We start from the raw sequence: 17,136 nt of genomic DNA, 5'->3' as shown, positions 1-17,136 counted from the left end.
TATTACAGTGGGTGTCTCCGGTTATATGGACTCTGTTCTGAAACCATATGCCATCAGTGCTCCCAGCTATGTACGTGACACCACAGATTTTCTGAGGAAAATACAATCTTTAAATAATCTTCCCAACAATACTATACTAGCTACTATGGATGTGGAATCTCTGTATACCAACATCCCACACAACGATGGTTTACAAGCTATAAGGAATACCATTTCAGATAAAACCACAGCGGACTTTGCTACCAAACTCTGCCAATTTGTCCTTACCCACAACAACTTCAAATTCGGTGATGACCTGTTCCTTCAGATCAGCGGCACAGCAATGGGCACCCGCATGGCCCCACAGTATGCCAACATCTTCATGGCGGATTTAGAACAACGTTTCCTAAACTCCTACCCACTCAAACCTCTCTTGTACCTGCGATACATTGATGATATTTTTATCATCTGGACACATGGTCAACAGACCCTGGACACCTTCCACCAGAAATTCAATGATTTTCACCCCACCATCAACCTAACAATGAATCAATCTATGCAAGAAATACATTTTTTGGACACTACTATAAAAATACAGGATGGGCGCATAGACACCACCTTATACCGTAAACCAACTGACCGACAAACATATCTACATGCCTCTAGCTACCATCCCAAACATACCAAACAGTCCATTGTATATAGCCAGGCACTACGTTACAGCCGCATCTGCTCCAATTCTACAGACAGAGACTCTCACCTAAGAGATCTACAGCAAACCTTTTTAGAACTAAAATACCCAGCAGATGAAGTTAGACAACAGATCAACAGAGCCAGACTGATACCCAGAGAGAACTTGCTGCAAGACAGACCCAAAAAAGAAAATAACAGAACACCTCTAGTCATCACATACAGCTCCCAAGTTAAAACAGTACAACGCATCATCAGAGATCTACAACCTCTCCTGGACAATGACAGTTCTCTTTCTCAAGCTCTGGGAGGAAGACCTTTCATTGCCTACAGACAGCCACCCAGTCTTAAACAACTCCTAACCCACAATAATACTACAACCAGACCTAACACGGACACTGGCACCAGAGCCTGCAATAAACCCAGATGCCAACTTTGCTGCCACATACACCCGGACAACACCATTACTGGCCCCAACAACATCACACATACCATCTCGGGACTATTTAATTGCTCATCGTCTAACATTGTGTATGCCATAAAATGCCAACAGTGTCCTTCAGCTCTCTATATTGGACAAACAGGCCAGACCTTACGCCAAAGAATAAACGGACATAAATCCGACATCAGGAACCACAAGACAGAAAAACCAGTAGGAGAACACTTCAATCTCCCAGGACATTCTATACAAGATCTCAAAGTAGCTGTTCTATTACAAAGGAATTTCAGAAATAGACTGGAAAGAGAAGCTGCTGAATTGCAACTTATCACCAAACTTAAAACTATGGAGAGACCTGGTTTGAACAAAGACATTGGATTCTTATCTCATTATACATGACAAAGCCATTTTTCACCTTCTCACCCCTTGCTTTTTCCTGTTAGACCTATTGCAGTCGTTAAGAGTCGTCAACAGGCTCATCGCAGCTATCTGCCAATCACCCATTCCCACCACCCTTCTGAGTAATACCCCTCCCCACCTTCTCACTATATAGAAAGGTCCGGTGACTTCTGTTTCAGTGTATCTGAAGAAGTGTGCATGCACACGAAAGCTCATACCTAGAACTAACTCAGTTGGTCTTTAAGGTGCTACTGGAAGGAATTTTTTTATTTTGTTTATAAATTATGTAATTTGTTTAAAGTCTTTGTATCATATCATCATATTCCTCCTGAGTTTTGATGAAGTGTGAGCCTCACACTGCTAGCTTTTGCTCTCTGTCATGACCCAGCACAGTCCAAGAAATGATTTACAAGAAGGAGGACCTATAGCGACTCCATTTAGCTTTTGTTTTCTCAGAAAGCAGAACTATGTGCTGGGCAGGGGAGCGGGAGAGGAAAACTTGTAAACAGCATGTCATTTCTGCTACAATATAATAAAAACCCAAAGCTACTTTCCCCTTTCAAGGTTATGCAGGATAAAAAGTTGCAAATAATCAGCAGCAGAGCATTTAGAAAGAAATATGTGCCTGTACCAGCTTATTAGGCTTTTGTCCGAGATAAGCTCAAAGTACCTTGGTGATTTTAAACTGCATGGGGGTTTTCAGTCTCTGTTTGGGGTCTCCCATCTGAAGTATGTATGTCATTTCAAGATCAAAACCGGTGATACACTGTCATGAATGCTGATCTTCAGAACACAGATACAGCAAGGCACCGCCTATCTGTGAGTTCATGGACATTGCCAGTTCATGGACCTTGACAATGAAATCTGACAGGTCTGAGCATGTGAACCAATATAACATGCCTTATGATGCTTTTCCATTCTCAGAGGAGGGCGACCAAGAAGGTCAAAGTTCTGGAAATTGTTGTAAATAAAAATATGCCCTTTTCCCTTATGGGGTATCCAAGAGCCCATATGGAGTCCTTACATAGGTTCCCTATTGGTAGGAGAGAATAACAGAGGCCAACCAGAGAATATTGAGAAGCAAAGCAGCTAGTAAGCTTGATCTTTATTGATCTGTTGCAACAGGGTGCTCCCCTCACTCGCAGGAAAGGCGGTGGACCCACAAAAATGCTGTGCTAGGGCTTATAAAGACTTTTGAAATTTCCATCCTCTAGATCAAGACCACCCCCAGAAACATTATGCATACATCACAGAAGGGGTGTGACCTAAGACCACCTCTCAGATACATCCTATCTGCATCACAGAAATTTAAATGTTGTTTTTCTCTTGTCCTTGTTTATTTCCTGTCTGGCAGGTTACTTGTTTGGATTTCCTTGGGAGCCTGGCCATTCTTTATGTGGCTCAGTTTATCTGAGAAAGAGAAGAAAACTGTAATAGTTAAACGATAGCTTTCCACACACTTTTATGGACATCTTTACAATCCGTGGTTTATGTGGGAAAATCAATTTACTTAGGGCCTGTCTCTACCAGTGGGTTGTTTGAGCAGCAGTTGGTAGTATTTCAATAAAGTGAAGAATTCTGCCTGTTGTCAATCTCTCAAAAATCTATATGTCCATGCATTCACACATAACCCTTAAAACATGTTTGTGTGAGAGTTTTATTTAGCATAGACTCACTGAAATTAATAAATATGTCTAAGGTCCATTAATTTTAATAGGTTTACTCTGAATAGATGTTAGTTGAAGACAACCCATTATCAGCAACCTTATCTTGTCCTGAAAACTATATAAATATAATGAATAAATAAATGAAATACGGCAAAGGAAAAAAAGAGCATAACATCCTTTTTAGAATTAAAGACATTCTGAGGACCTAACTGCACGATACATTAAGTGTGGGGTGTTATCAGTAGGGTTTTGTTTGTTTGTTTTTGTCACGTATAAAAAGATAGCCTTCCTCTTTTGTGGAATATCCAAATCTATTTTTCCCAGGAGGTAGGCCTCTGGTTTTTTATTGAAAGAGATCTTTAGCATTTTTTGCAGTTCTGCATGGATACTCTCCCAGAATACCTGTATTTTTCTACATATCCAGTACCTTGGTGATTTTAAACTGCATAGGGGTTTTCAGTCTCTGTTCGGGGTCTCCCTTCAGAAGTATGTACAGTGGTACCTCAGGTTAAGTACTTAATTCGTTCCAGAGGTCCGTTCTTAACCTGAAGCTGTTCTTAACCTGAAGCACCAATTAAGCTAATGGGGCCTCCCGCTGCTGCCGCGCTATTTCTGTTCTCATCCTGAAGCAAAGTTCTTAACCTGAAGCACTATTTCTGGGTTAGCGGAGTCTGTAACCTGAAGCGTATGTAACCTGAGGTACCACTGTATGTCATTCCAAGATCAAAACCGGTGATACACTGTCATCACTGCTGATCTTCAGCGCACAGCTACAACAAGGCACAGGCTATCTGTGAATTTATGGACCTTGGCAGTGAAACCTGACAGGTCTGAGCATGTGAACCAATATAACATCCCTTATGATGCTTTTCCATTCTCAGAATTTTCTGCAGTGCAAATGGGTGACGTGATCAATGATGTGCAGGAGGCCCTAAGTAGACAAGTTAGTGCTGAAAGGGCCCCCTAAGCAGAACAAAGTACCTCTGCACATGCTAATGAAATCCTTTCACTCCCCCCCCCCATCTTTTTAATGCAAATAACAGGAGAGGTCTATGCATAGAGCGGGTTGGAAGAAAGAACTTGACACACTTCAGATATGAGGCAGAACCTTGTTGTCATTGCATTCTTATATTAATATGTCTGTGCCCAGTGCGCATCTGATGTACTGCAGATGATGGTCTGGTTGTGGAACCAGGGACGCCACATGCCCTGATCAGCCGAATTCTCCTCATAGCGCTGCTCTGCTCCCATAGCCTGCCATTTACACCCCAGCCTAAGGATTTTATCCAATATACTCATGCTCAGAGCACACCAGCTGAAATGAATGGACCTGATTAACTGGATTTTTTATTAAAAAATCTAAGAAATGTCTATGATTCTTTGCAAATATTCCACACAGCTGTAGTAAGAAGTGCCGACAACTCAGGTGCTGCTGAGACTGGCCCAGAGGCAACAACAGTAAAGGATTACTTCCATGGGATGCTTCCACAGGTGATCCTTTGGGACTTCCCAGAAAAAGCAAAATCCCCGCTGGCAAACGGGCTGCTTGGACTCTGGCCAGGAATGCGGCTTCGGCTATTTGTTGCGATCTTATTTCATCCTCGCTGGCTACCTTCGCTTTCTTTTTTGCTTTTAGTAGTGGGACGATCAGGAGGGAGAGAGGGTATAAAAGGGAGAGAGAGGGAGATAGCAGGACGGAGAAAAGCACGAGAAACCTCGAAGCAAAACCTCCAAGAAGAGGACTGAGCTTGGCTACAAAAAATCGGTTCGGCAACAGGTAAGGAGCTGAACTTTCCTTTTCTTTTGGAGCTTGTTTGCGTTAAAGGAGACTCTAAGCTCCTTGTTTGGTGGGTGACAGATACAATTGTTGTTGTCGTCGTCTACCTTTTACCTTTTTATTGTTATTTTTTTACATTTTTATTATTATATTAACCATTACATTATAGCTACTGTGATATCATATCATATTATAAACAACAAATATTATTAACAATGATGTTGGAGAAAGCTGCCCTTCTTCCCGCAGCAAAGGGAATAAATAACATGCCATCACCAGGGAGCAAGCAGAGCTCGTGCTACTAGTCCCCTCCCCGCGACAAGTTTCATAAAAGACGTTAATTAGCATTGCAATGCAGTTCACCATATGGTCACCAGGTTTTTTCCCCCCAATGAACCCAGGGACACTTGTTTTGTTTGTTTTTTTCTTTGAAGCTGAGTAGCAACAGGGAGTCAGTAGTGAGGATGGTGAGGCAAAAGACCCTGGGCCCAAGCACACATGCATATTGTACTGGGAACGTCTGGCAACCCTACCCCACCCTCTTTGTCAGAGCGGAGAGCAGGGTGCAGAACAGAGAAATACAGCAACTTCTATTCTCCATGCCCTGAGTGCTGAAGAGGCAGAGACCATCGGGGCTGCCCCTTAGTGCAGAAGCAAAGCATAAGAGATTTAAGTAACTGCCCTGAAGCCAATGCCACCCTTTTGCGTGTTAATTCAATATATCCCTCTGCAGACCCCCCCCCCCCAGTCCCTACAAGAAAGCAGCAGGAACACGGCTGCTTCCCAGCACTTGCTGGTGTGTAAAAATGCTATCCGTGCACCACTTCTGATTAGAGAAACTGCATGGCAAGGGTTTGAGGCAGGGCAGGGCAGAATATGCCGGAGCTTCTCTTCGTTCTGGGTAGGTGCTGCCTAATGAGCCTGGATAGCTATGCGGGTTAGACCATGGTGCTGATAACGCCAAGGCTCCAGGACCCTGCATGGATCAGCCACATATTCCTGCATTGCAGAGGGTTGGACTGGATGACCCTCAGGGTCCCTTCCAACTCTACAGTGCTATGTTTCTACGACTTTCCCGAGTTGCCCTCTCAGGGCTTTCTGTGTCCTTCCATGACTGTGGTACGAAATATGAAACTTCCCTTCTCCATGCACCTTAGTCCTGCTGCAAAATCGCCTCCCCATGTCAATTCAAACAAACAAACAAAACCCCACTGATAACACACTTAATGTATCGTGCAGTTAGGTCCTCAGAATGTCTTTAATTCTAAAATCGATTTTATGCTCTTTTTTCCTTTAGCGGTATTTCATTCATTTATTCATTACATTTATATGGCTTTCAGGACAAGATAATGTTGCTGATAATGGGTTGTCTTCAACTAACATTTACTCAGAGTAGACCTATTAAAATTAATGGATCTTAGGCATTGTTATTAATTTCATTGCGTCATCGCTGAGTAAAGGTTAGTTGACAAGAACCCAATGTGGATATTTTCCCCAGTACTGTACTTTACGAATATTTCTGGGCTCTTTCTGCATCTCTTATTCCTACCCATTGACTCCTTTTTTTTTATCTCCCCCTTGGTGACATTTCTAAAAATATTCTTCATTTTATGGTGACTTTTGTGAAAGTGGCAGAACAAGGCTTGGGCAGAATATACTAGGGATATGCACAGTGCATTGGCTTATTTATTTATTAAGTGTTTTGCCCAAAGTTTTAGCAAAAAAAGAGAGGAATCCTTAGTGTGTGTGTAAATGCTTCCTTTAGTCAAATCTCTAGAGCAGGCATGGCCAAACGTGGCCCTCCAGCTGTTTTGGGACTACAACTCCCATCATCCCAGGCTAACAGGAGTAGTGGTCATTGATGATGGGAGTTGTAGTTCCAAAACAGCTGGAGGGCCACATTTGGCCATGCCTGCTCTAGAGGAATGAACAATTTGAGTTCAAAAAAGATCCACATCTCACATAAACATGTTTTAAGGGTTATATGTGAATGCATGCACATAGAGATTTCTGAGAGATTGACAACAGGCAGAATTCTTCACTTTATTGAAATACTACGAACTGCTGCTCAAACAACCCACTGGTCTTAGAGTTATGTCCTATGTAAATTGATTCCCCCCCCCATAAACCATGGATTGTAAATAAAAGACTGGTTCATCTTCAACATAGTTGGAGGAGAGGGAGTTTTGGGTGTCCTCCTACCACAAATAACTCCAGATAGGTGCTTCTTATTCTTTCTTTGTTTTTGTTTTGTTTTTGCAGGATATGTGCTTTTTATTTTCCTTTTTTTTTTCTTGGTTTTTGAGAAAACAAAGAAACCAGAGATGACATCATCAGAACAAACAAGACTTGAAATCAGGTCTCTGTCCATATCAGAGCTTGGAACTAGTTCAAGTTCAACATGTCCGTAAAAGAACTAATTCCCATTCATGTTCATCCCTTTATGAAACAAACCAGTTCTCTTTATGTTCAGTTCACTTCAAGTTAATCCAAATTACCCTTGGCAAATTTTTTTGTAGAAATACTCTACATTCTTTCTTTCTTTGCTTTATTTTTGAGGGATATGTGCTTTTTTATTTTTTTGTTTCTTGGTTTTTGAAAAAAAAACCAAATTTTGTTTGTGTAAATACTCTAAAGCATTTAGAAAGTGGCAATGAACTTGAAGATGAGCCAGAATTCATTCTTCATTTTACCCCAACATCAACTTAATTCATGTTCAGGTTACCCAGCAATTATGGAAACTACTTTCACATGTAGTTCAGATGTTTTTCAAACTAATTCAGTGCACATTGAACTTGTTCATTCCAAGCACTAGCCAGTTGTTTTTGAGATTGTTATAGTCCAAACGTGATTTTAGCAGCTGCTGAGATAAAAATCCAAGTTTTTCCAGCTGTCGGAGGGGGCTACACTGACAGCTACTAGCAGCTACACTAAGAGATGGCTATGCATTGGCTGTGCATCAAGCTGGGAGTCAGCAACACCAGCTCTTATTTGTGGAATGAGCTTAGCCCTCCTCAGAATGTAACTTTTCTGCAAAGCCTTACAGCCTGAAAGCCTTGGAGGTTGAAAAGTTCCCAGACTGGCTGCCAACACAAATAAACAGACAAAGTAATATAGTTTTTATTGACAAATAGCAAAACACATTCAAACTCACTAGGTGTGACCAAGTATCTGTGCATTAATTACTTTGTACTCTCTCTGCTTATATCTGTGTTTTGGGTTCCAGACAACTCTAACCAAATAAAGCTCTGTGTCCCCATTCATTATAATGAGGAATTAAATAATCCCTTTTGGCCAAAATTGGTGAAATTTGCAGGCATAGGAGACCCTACAAATTGGATTGAGCCTACCTAAATCCAGGGGCTTTTTGTGGAGGAAGTTAAGTGGGTTTACCTTCCTCCATACTTATTTGATATTTTCATGGGTGGGAGGTTATTTCTGATCTTAAAATAATTAAGAGGTGTCTGAGTTTTGTGAATTTTTTGCTTATACATTTTTAAAAAGAGCTTTGCAGCTTCACCCTGGCCTTTCTGGTGCTAAGCCTTACAGGCCACAGATAAACCTAAAGTGAGAGGCAGAGTTCTGTTGTTTGTTTGTTTCCTTGTTCATTAAAGCAGAGCAACATAGGAATCTAAGAAATGGAGGGGTACCCTACCTGGAATAAAGGTCTCTCTTAAATCATCCATTGGCATGTTTTATCCTCAGCTCTTTAGTACTCTGTTGGCAATGTTATGAATGCTTGTCTTGCCAAATGCTAGGTGGTTCTTTTAAACTGAGATATTGAGGCAATACAGAACACAAGTGAGTGAGAAGATTTAAGATTTTATTCTAAACAGCAAGCAATATCTACATTACTAAGCAAGCACTTCAGTCTGCCACTTGGAAGCCCTCAACAAGCGGCAAAGCGTCTCCCCAGGTAGCCTTAGGTTTGCACAGCCCTGCGATCGATCAGTCTGAGCACAAGCTTCTCAGACTCTGCCCAACACCATCTGATTTACAACACTGCTTTGGCTTTCTGAACAGCTGAGAGCAAACTGCAAGGGACTTAAGTTCCATGTTGGCGCTGAGAATGGAACTTCATGAGGAGAATTATGGCAACTGAGAAAGAGACTTGGGACAAGTATGGCAGCAGGGGCTCTAGAGCCAAGTGTTGTTAGCCAAATTTCAGTTTATTTAAGAACATGTTTCACTTGCGCTGTGCATCAGATCCAGCTCAATTGCTGGATGCTGACAGGAGGAGAAGAAGCAGGCAGAGGGAGAGGACAGGTAACAGCAGAAAGCAGAGAGGAGGGGGAGAGCAGCTGTAATCTGAGCTCTGACCAAAGGGACAGATAGATGTGTGAGAACTACGATAGTGGGCAAGATGTGGGAATGCGGGAAATACGCTCTGCCAAATCTCTTAGGATTTCAAAAGTAGCAGAGATGCACGAAAGATACGGGAAGAGAAGGTGGGGGCTTCCGTGTTGGGGAAGGGGGAGGAGCTGAGTCCGGGCAACTCCATCTTCTGGGGAGGGTGGTGAGTAGAGAAGCTCCGTCTTAGTTTGTTGTTTTAGCAATAAATCTGAAATAATTAACAGCCAGATTCGTCTCACGTTTGTGGGAGAGACCAAGCCATAACAGATTGCCCGGACTCACTTTTTCTCTCATGCCGGAGGCCAACAGAGAACGTGATGGAAAGGCAAGTGGGGAATGCAGGTGGGGGAGCAGAGGGAGGGGCAGGAGAGCCCACAGACCCATAATAGAATTGAGAAGCTACACATGGCAACTCAAATCACAGCTCAATACGCTAGCAGGAGCTCTAGATGAACAAAGGAGGAACACACAGGCTGAAAGGGACCTCAGGGCCGGCAAGGGGCCTGGGGTTCATCCTGCAAAATTCAATGGGGACACAGAACGTTATGCTGCCCTTAAAACGGAATCCAATTACATTTTGGATGTGAGATCAGCCAAATTTAGCTTGGACAAACAGCGGATAGCTTATCTGATAAGCTGGCTGGAAGAACCAGCTAAGGACGGGGCCATCACTTTAATGGAGGGCCAGCACAGCACGCTGGGAAAGCTGCAGGAATTCTGGGGACAGATGGATGCAATGTTCAAGAGCCCCATGGAGCATGCAGCGGATGAGCAACAACTGTTGGATCTGCGACTGGAGGGGGGAAGCTCTGTGGCCTCTTATTGGACTCCTTTCAATGCCTTATTGCAAAGGGTTGGCTGGGGACAGAACACAGGACCGCTGGCAGCCATGTATGGAGCAGAATTGAACCCATCGATCCTGGATGAGATGGCGAAGATGCAACCCATGCAGTCGCTGGACGAGTTAGTCAGAGCCTCCCTAAGCTGGGGTTACATCAGGAGCAACGGACGTTAGAAAAGAGGGGGGCTGGGGGGCCTCTGCTAGTAAGGAGCCACACTCCAAGTCTTTCTGCGCCAGGGATGGGCGACCCATCCAGCCAGGGGCAAGCAGTTGAACCAATGCCGATTGGCTCAAGAGAAAGAGGGAAGACTAGGATGGCATGGAAAGAAGGGAGTCAATGGCGTTGGGAAACACACAGTTGCTTTGTGCGCGGGAGGCAGGGGCATTTGGCGAAACTGTGTCCCGATAGGAAGGTGGGGGGGGGATCCCTGTCAGGGGCCAGTGTAGAAGAGAGGCCCAAACCCCAAGAGACACAGACGGGAAACGGCAACTACCTGCCTGCCCCATCTGCACTGAGAGGGAGTTGGAGGGCGGGGGTGGAGAAGAGCTCCAGCTCCCCAGGCTGCAGGAAGCTGGAGGACCAGCTGGGGGAAGGGAAGGCGAGTAGCTCTGCGGAGGCTGTAGAAACCCTTGAAGGAACCTGTGCCTGGTGGCCCCCTGCATGATGTCCCCCTAAAGCTGAGGGTGTCAGATAAGACACAGGCTTTTCTGTCAGTCTAGGAACACTCTGAGGAGAGTTTGGTGTCCTTGTCTGCCTGGCTTGCAAAGCCAGCTTGTCATGCGGGCTCTGTAGCTGCTCTGCCCTCTGCAGAATGTTAGAATGTTTCTAAAAAATAAACTATTTCCTCCTCATGTTCAGTCTTGTAATATGAAGCCATTGGATCAGGCCCTACCCTCCGGAGCAGAAGAAAACAAGCTTATTCCCTCTTCTGTGTGACAACCCTTGAGATATTTGAAGATGGGCTATTGTATCTTCTCTAAATCTCCTCTTTTCCAGGATAAACATACCCAGCTCCTTCAAGTGCTCCTCATAAGGCTTGGTTTTCAGAGGTTTGGTCATCTTGGTCGCCCTCCTCTGTACTCATTCCAGCTTGTCAATATCCTTCTTCTGAAGGATATGAGGAGCTTCCAGCTTCAACATCACTGTCTGCATCATGTTTTCTCCTCACCCAAGCGAATGACTTGCACACCTTCCCAGCTGGGAGCAACTATCCAGAGCAAATTTTAGAGGAGATGTGAGGGGGATGAGTTGAAAAAGAGGACAGGGACTCCTGCCCCATTAACATTTGTGTAGAAGGGGGAATGGCAGCAAGTATTTCCCTTAGCAAATCTCCTCAGAGAAGTGGGCAAATTTATTATTTTCCGTTTCTCTCAGTTTCTCATTTTTCCAATATTTAAGTTCAGCTCCTCACATCTCCCTATCTGTTGGGTATTTCCACTTTGAAAAAGTTTTTGTGAAAATTCATCATGAAAAAACAGCTTCAAATTTCTTTTGATCCCAAGCAGACTTCACTTCAGCAAGGTCTTTTGTTAAGGTTTCTATTGTTATGGCAGGATCCATGACAGTGATTCCTCGTGGCTCAGTTTATCTGAGAAAGAGAAGAAAACTGTAATAGTTAAACGATAGCTTTCCACACACTTTTATGGACATCTTTACAATCCGTGGTTTATGTGGGAAAATCAATTTACTTAGGGCCTGTCTCTACCAGTGGGTTGTTTGAGCAGCAGTTGGTAGTATTTCAATAAAGTGAAGAATTCTGCCTGTTGTCAATCTCTCAAAAATCTATATGTGCATGCATTCACACATAACCCTTAAAACATGTTTGTGTGAGAGTTTTATTTAGCATAGACTCACTGAAATTAATAACTATGTCTAAGGTCCATTAATTTTAATAGGTTTACTCTGAATAGATGTTTGTTGAAGACAACCCATTATCAGCAACCTTATCTTGTCCTGAAAACTATATAAATATAATGAATAAATAAATGAAATACGGCAAAGGAAAAAAGAGCATAACATCCTTTTTAGAATTAAAGACATTCTGAGGACCTAACTGCATGATATATTAAGTGTGGGGTGTTATCAGTGGAGTTTTGTTTGTTTGTTTGAATTGATATGGGGAGGCGATTTTGCAGCAGGACTAAGGTGCATGGAGAAGGGAAGTTTCATATTTCGTACCACAGTCATGGAAGGACACAGAAAGCCCCGAGAGGGCGACTCAGGAAAGTCGTAGAAACATAGCACTGTAGAGTTGGAAGGGACCCTGGGGATCATCTAGTCCAACCCCCTGCAATGCAGGAATATGCAGCTGGTCCATACAGGGACCTGCAGCACCACGGTCTAACCCACTGAGCTATCCAGGCTCATCAGGCAGCACCAACCCAGAACCGAGAGAAGCTCCAGCATCTTCTGCCCTGCCTCGAACCCTTGCCATGCCATTTTTCAGAAATGGCTCACAGATACCATTTGTACATGCCAAAAAGTGTTCCTGCTGCTTTCTTGTAGTGGTAATATCCATCAACTGAGGGGGCAGGGCTCTGCAGAGGGAAATATTGAATGAACCCTCAAAAGGGAGACCAGCCGCATTGGCTTCAGGGCAGTTTCTTAAAACTCTTAATGTAGCACCAGCTCTGCTCAATGGTGATGGCATGTTATTTAGTCCCTTTGCCACGGGGCAAAATGGCAGCCTTCTAGAACATCATTGTTAATAATCTTATTGTTTATAATATGATCTGATCAGTGCTTTTTTCTGGGGGGATGCAGGGGTACACATACCCCTAAACATTTTGTTGTTACCACCTTTGATGGCAGCTTCCTTTTCTTTCCCAGAAGGAAATCAGGAAGATGTTAGTGCACACAACCTTATGCCATTGTGGAAGTTACTGTGAGCTGTGTAATATGAGGTAATGCATGTTCTTTGCACTGACCATTTACTGTATTTATTTTCCCTAATTTGAACTATAAAATGGTGGTTTTGAATGGTCAATTTTTTAAAAAAGAAAAAAAAGCACTGGATGTAATATGATATGATAGTATAATATAATATAACGACAGCTATAATATAATTAATATAATAACAATAAAAAGGTAAAAGGTAAACAACAACAACAATCATTCTGCCACCCCCACCAAGCAAGGACATCAGAGTCTCCTTTAACGCAAAGAAGCTCAGAAAGAAATGGAAATCATTCTAGACCCAGGAGAAAAGTTCAACTCCTTTCCTGCTGCTGGACCAATATTTTGCAGCCAAGCTCAGTCGTCTTCTCAGACATTTTGCTTCGAGGTTTCTCGCGCTTTTCTCCCACCTTCTCTCATTGTGTGCCTCTCTTTTATACCCTCTCTCCCTCCTGACCCTCACACCACTAAAAGCAAAAAAGAAAGTGAAGGTAACCAGCGAGGACGAGATAAGATAGCAACAAATAGCCGAAGCCGCATTCCTGGCCAAGCAGCCCCTTTGCCAGCGGGGATGCTGCCTTTTCTGGAAAGTCCCAAGGGATCACCTGTGGAAGCATCCCATGGAAGTAATCCTTTACTGTTGTTGCCTCTGTGCCAGTCTCAGCAGCACCTGAGTTGTCGGCACTTAAGCAGTGGCATTGATGGAAGAGGACTACCCAGAACCTGGCCTTCCTACTACTGCAGTGTAGTATATTTGCAAAGTATCGTAGAAATTTCCATTTATTTTTTTAACCTTCCAGTTAATCAGGTGCATTCATTTCAACTGGTGTGCTCTGAGCATGAGTAATGTTGGATAAAATCCATAGGCTGGGGTGTAAATGGCAAGCTGGGCGAGCAGAGCAGCGCTATGAGGAAAATTCGGCTGCTCAGGGCATGTGATGCCCATGGTTGCATAAGCAGACCTGCATCTGCCGTACATCAGATGCAGTAGCGGTAGTAGTAGTAATGATGATGATTTATTATTTACACCCCGCCCATCTGGGCAGCTTCCAATGAAATATTTAAAATACCATAAAACATCAAACATTAAAAACTTCCCTAAACAGGGCTGCGTCCAGATATCTTCTAAAAGTCAGATAGTTGTTTATTTCCTTGACATCTGACCACTACCAAGAAGGCTCTCTGCCTGGTTTCCTGTAACCCCCCTTCTCACAGGGAGGGAACCACCAGAAGGCACCTGGAGCTGGACCTCAGTGGCTGAACGATGGGGGTGGAAGCTCTCCTTCAGATACTAGGCCAAAACCCTTTAGGGTCAGCACCAAAACTTTGAATTGTGCTCGGAAACGTACCAGGAGCCAATGTAGGTCTTTCAGGACCAGTGTTATATTGTCTCGGTGGCCACTCCTGGTCACCAGGCTAGCTGCCTCATTCTGGATTAGTTCTAGTTTCTGGGTCACCTTCAAAGGTATCCCCAATTAGAGTGCATTGCAATAGTGCAAGTGGGAGATAACTAGAGCATGCACCACTCTGGCAAGACAGTCCACGGGCAGGTGGCCTGCGTACCAGGTGGAGCTGGGAGACAGTGTAAGAATGCAATGACAACAAGGTTCTGCCTCATATCTGAAGTGTGTCAGGTTCTTTCTTCCAACCCTGTCTCTGCATAGACCTCACTGGTTATTTGCAACAAAATAGATGGGGGGGTGTATGTGACAGTGAACGTATTGCATTAGCATGTGCTTCTGTTCTGCTTAAAGGGAGCCCTTTCGCCACTAACATGTCTACTGAGGGCCTCCTGCACATCCTTTGTCACGTGACCCATTTGCATTGCAGAAAATTCTGAGAATGCACAAGCATCATAAGCATGTTATATTGGTTCACATGTAGTGCTGCTCAGACCTGTCAGGTTTCACTGTCGAGGTCCATAGGCTGGGAATGTGCATAAACTCACAGACAGACTTGCCTTGTTGTAGCTGTGCACTGAAGATCAGCAGTGATGACCGTGTATCACCAATTTTGATCTAGGGATGACATACTGCATTTTTCCATGTATAACACACACCCCCCCCTGTATAAGACGGCCCCTATTTGGGAGGACTACAAATTAAGAAATTTGTACAGTGCACTATCCGTGTATAAGAGGAACCCAATTTTTAAACATTATTTTAAGGTAAAAAAAAAAACCCTAGTCTTATACACGGAAAAGTATGGTACATACTTCTGATGGGAGACCCCGAATAGAGACTGAAAACCCCTATGCAGTTTTAAATCACCAAGGACCATTGAGCTTATCTCCGACAAAAGCCTAATTAACTGGTGCAGGCATGTATTTGTTACTAAATGCTCTGCTGGTGATGATTTGCAACTGTATACCCTGCATAACCTTGAAAGGGAAAGTAGCTTTGGGTTTTTAATATCTTGGAGCAGAAATTAGATCCTGTTTACAAGTTCCTCTCTCCCCCTCCCTGGCCCAACACACCGCTCTGCTCAAACAGGTGATTTCTGAGAAAACGAAAGTTAACGGGGTCGCTGTAGGTCCTCCTCCTCCTTGCAAATCCTTTCTTGGACTGTGCTGGGTCCTGACTGGTTGTCTGAACTCTTACTGCAGTACAGTGTGTCAAAAGATTTCAGATTAAAATTGCCTCTGCTGGCACTCAGAGCGTGGGGCAAGAAATTCCCGCTGCAGACACTTCTCAGTTGGCTTTGCAGATGCAGCTGCTACCTGCCTGTCCAGTCTGCAAATAGACGGAGTCGGGGTGTATGTGTGGAAAGAGCTCCAGCTCCCAAGGCTGCAGGAAGGTGGAGGACCAGCTGGGGGAAGGGAAGGCGAGTCTCCCTGTGTGAGGCTGTAGAAACCTTTGAAGGAACCCGTGCCTGGTGCCCCCCTGTATTATGTCCCCCTAAGGCTGAGGGTGTCAGATAAGACACAGGTTTGCTGTCAGTCTAGGATCACTCTGAGGAAAGTTTGGTGTCCTTCCTGCCTGCCTGGTTTGCAAAGCCAGCTTGTCATGCAGGCTCTATAGACGCTCTGCACTCTGCAGAATGTTAGAACTTCCCCCAAAAAGTTGGCTATTTCCTTTTTAAAAAAGTTCTCGGCAAAATTCATCAGGACTTCTATTTATTATGATTATAATTGTTATTATTATCATCATCCTCAAAAGGCAGTGTACAAATGCAATGAACACAGCTGAAAAGCATTTAAAACAACACAGGGAAAAAAGTAAATATTTTTCCAAACAATGCTAAATAGACACTCATGGCAGCAACCTATTCATCCACCTGGGAAAACTTGTCGGAATGAAAACATCTTCAGTTGTTTCCAGAAAGTGCCGGTAGCAGGTTCCTGTTGTATCTCTGCAGGAATGTTATTCCACAGAACAGGGGAAGCCACACTCAAAGCCCTGCTCTGAATTACAGAAGATCTACCCAAATATCAGGAGTGAGTGGCAGATTTTATCGTGCCTATATGATTGTCCTCACTGGCCCTGGTTAATAGGGGTTAGAAAGTATGATGAGCACTGACTCATTCTATACATAAAGCTTTGTTGGAAGAGGTTTTTAAAGCAATAAATACATCATGGTACAGATGTTGCTGCTGTCGGACCAACGAGATCGTGAGCTGCAGGCATCCAAGCTGTGAAGGAAGCATTGTGGAACAACACTGTTTATTTCTCAGCATTTATGTCCTGCTTAATTGCAATAAAACCTTAAAGCAGTTGAAACAGGCGATAGGACCCGTCCTGTTTTCTTCTTTGCAGGTGCCAAAACATTTCGCGCCGCTAGGATCTAGGATCGTAGAATTGCAGATCTGGAAGGGATCCCAAGGGTCATCTAGATCAACCCCCTGAAATCAGTGCCATGTGGGGCTTAAGTGCAGAAAACTCGGGAGCTGCTGAGACGGGCACAGAGGCAACTACCGCAGAGGTAAAGGATTAACCATCTCGGATGCTTCAAGTTTCACGAGTGAGCCTTTGGGACCTTCCCATTTAAAGGCAGCAGCACCGCTGTCAATCAGGCTGCTTGGAGCTCCCTCTAGCGGGGAATAAGACTCTTGCTATGCGTTGCTATCTCATCCTCGCTCGTACTTTCGATTTCTTC

The 17,136-nt window shown here is 43.8% G+C and overlaps 3 protein-coding genes and 1 pseudogene across 5 annotated transcripts in view; 3 read left to right on the top strand and 1 right to left on the bottom strand.

The window, feature by feature from the left end:
• LOC309345814 (interferon-inducible GTPase 5-like) overlaps positions 1–17,136 on the top strand; it is a 157,805-nt gene that overhangs the window by 80,352 nt on the left and 60,317 nt on the right. Inside the window, exons 1-2 of one of the 2 annotated variants that reach the window (XM_081869216.1) lie at positions 4,634–4,665; positions 4,811–4,951. The exons of the other annotated variant lie outside the window; for it this stretch is intronic. Coding sequence (XP_081725342.1) covers positions 4,649–4,665; positions 4,811–4,951 — 158 coding nt within the window. The 5' untranslated portion in view covers positions 4,634–4,648. Of the gene's footprint in view, positions 1–4,633; positions 4,666–4,810; positions 4,952–17,136 lie in introns of those variants that run through there. 2 annotated transcript variants of the gene reach the window in all.
• The window catches only part of LOC309345624 (uncharacterized protein), a 146,773-nt gene that overhangs the window by 107,762 nt on the left and 21,875 nt on the right, over positions 1–17,136 (bottom strand). The gene's annotated exons all lie outside the window — the stretch shown is intronic.
• Positions 1–17,136, top strand: part of LOC309345878 (interferon-inducible GTPase 5 pseudogene) — a 45,163-nt pseudogene that overhangs the window by 15,770 nt on the left and 12,257 nt on the right. The window lies entirely within an intron of this gene.
• The window catches only part of LOC309345812 (interferon-inducible GTPase 5-like), a 42,350-nt gene continuing 34,036 nt past the window's right edge, over positions 8,823–17,136 (top strand). Inside the window, exons 1-2 of the mRNA XM_081869210.1 lie at positions 8,823–9,467; positions 16,797–16,962. The gene's annotated coding sequence lies outside the window, so the exon portion shown is untranslated. The remainder of the gene's footprint in view (positions 9,468–16,796; positions 16,963–17,136) is intronic.

The sequence above is a fragment of the Podarcis erhardii genome (genome assembly GCF_964252035.2).
Source record: "Podarcis erhardii genome assembly, chromosome: 7".
Taxonomy (NCBI): domain Eukaryota; kingdom Metazoa; phylum Chordata; class Lepidosauria; order Squamata; family Lacertidae; genus Podarcis; species Podarcis erhardii.
The sequence above is the reverse complement of the archived record's forward strand: the minus strand, read 5'-3'. Positions and strand labels throughout refer to the sequence as shown.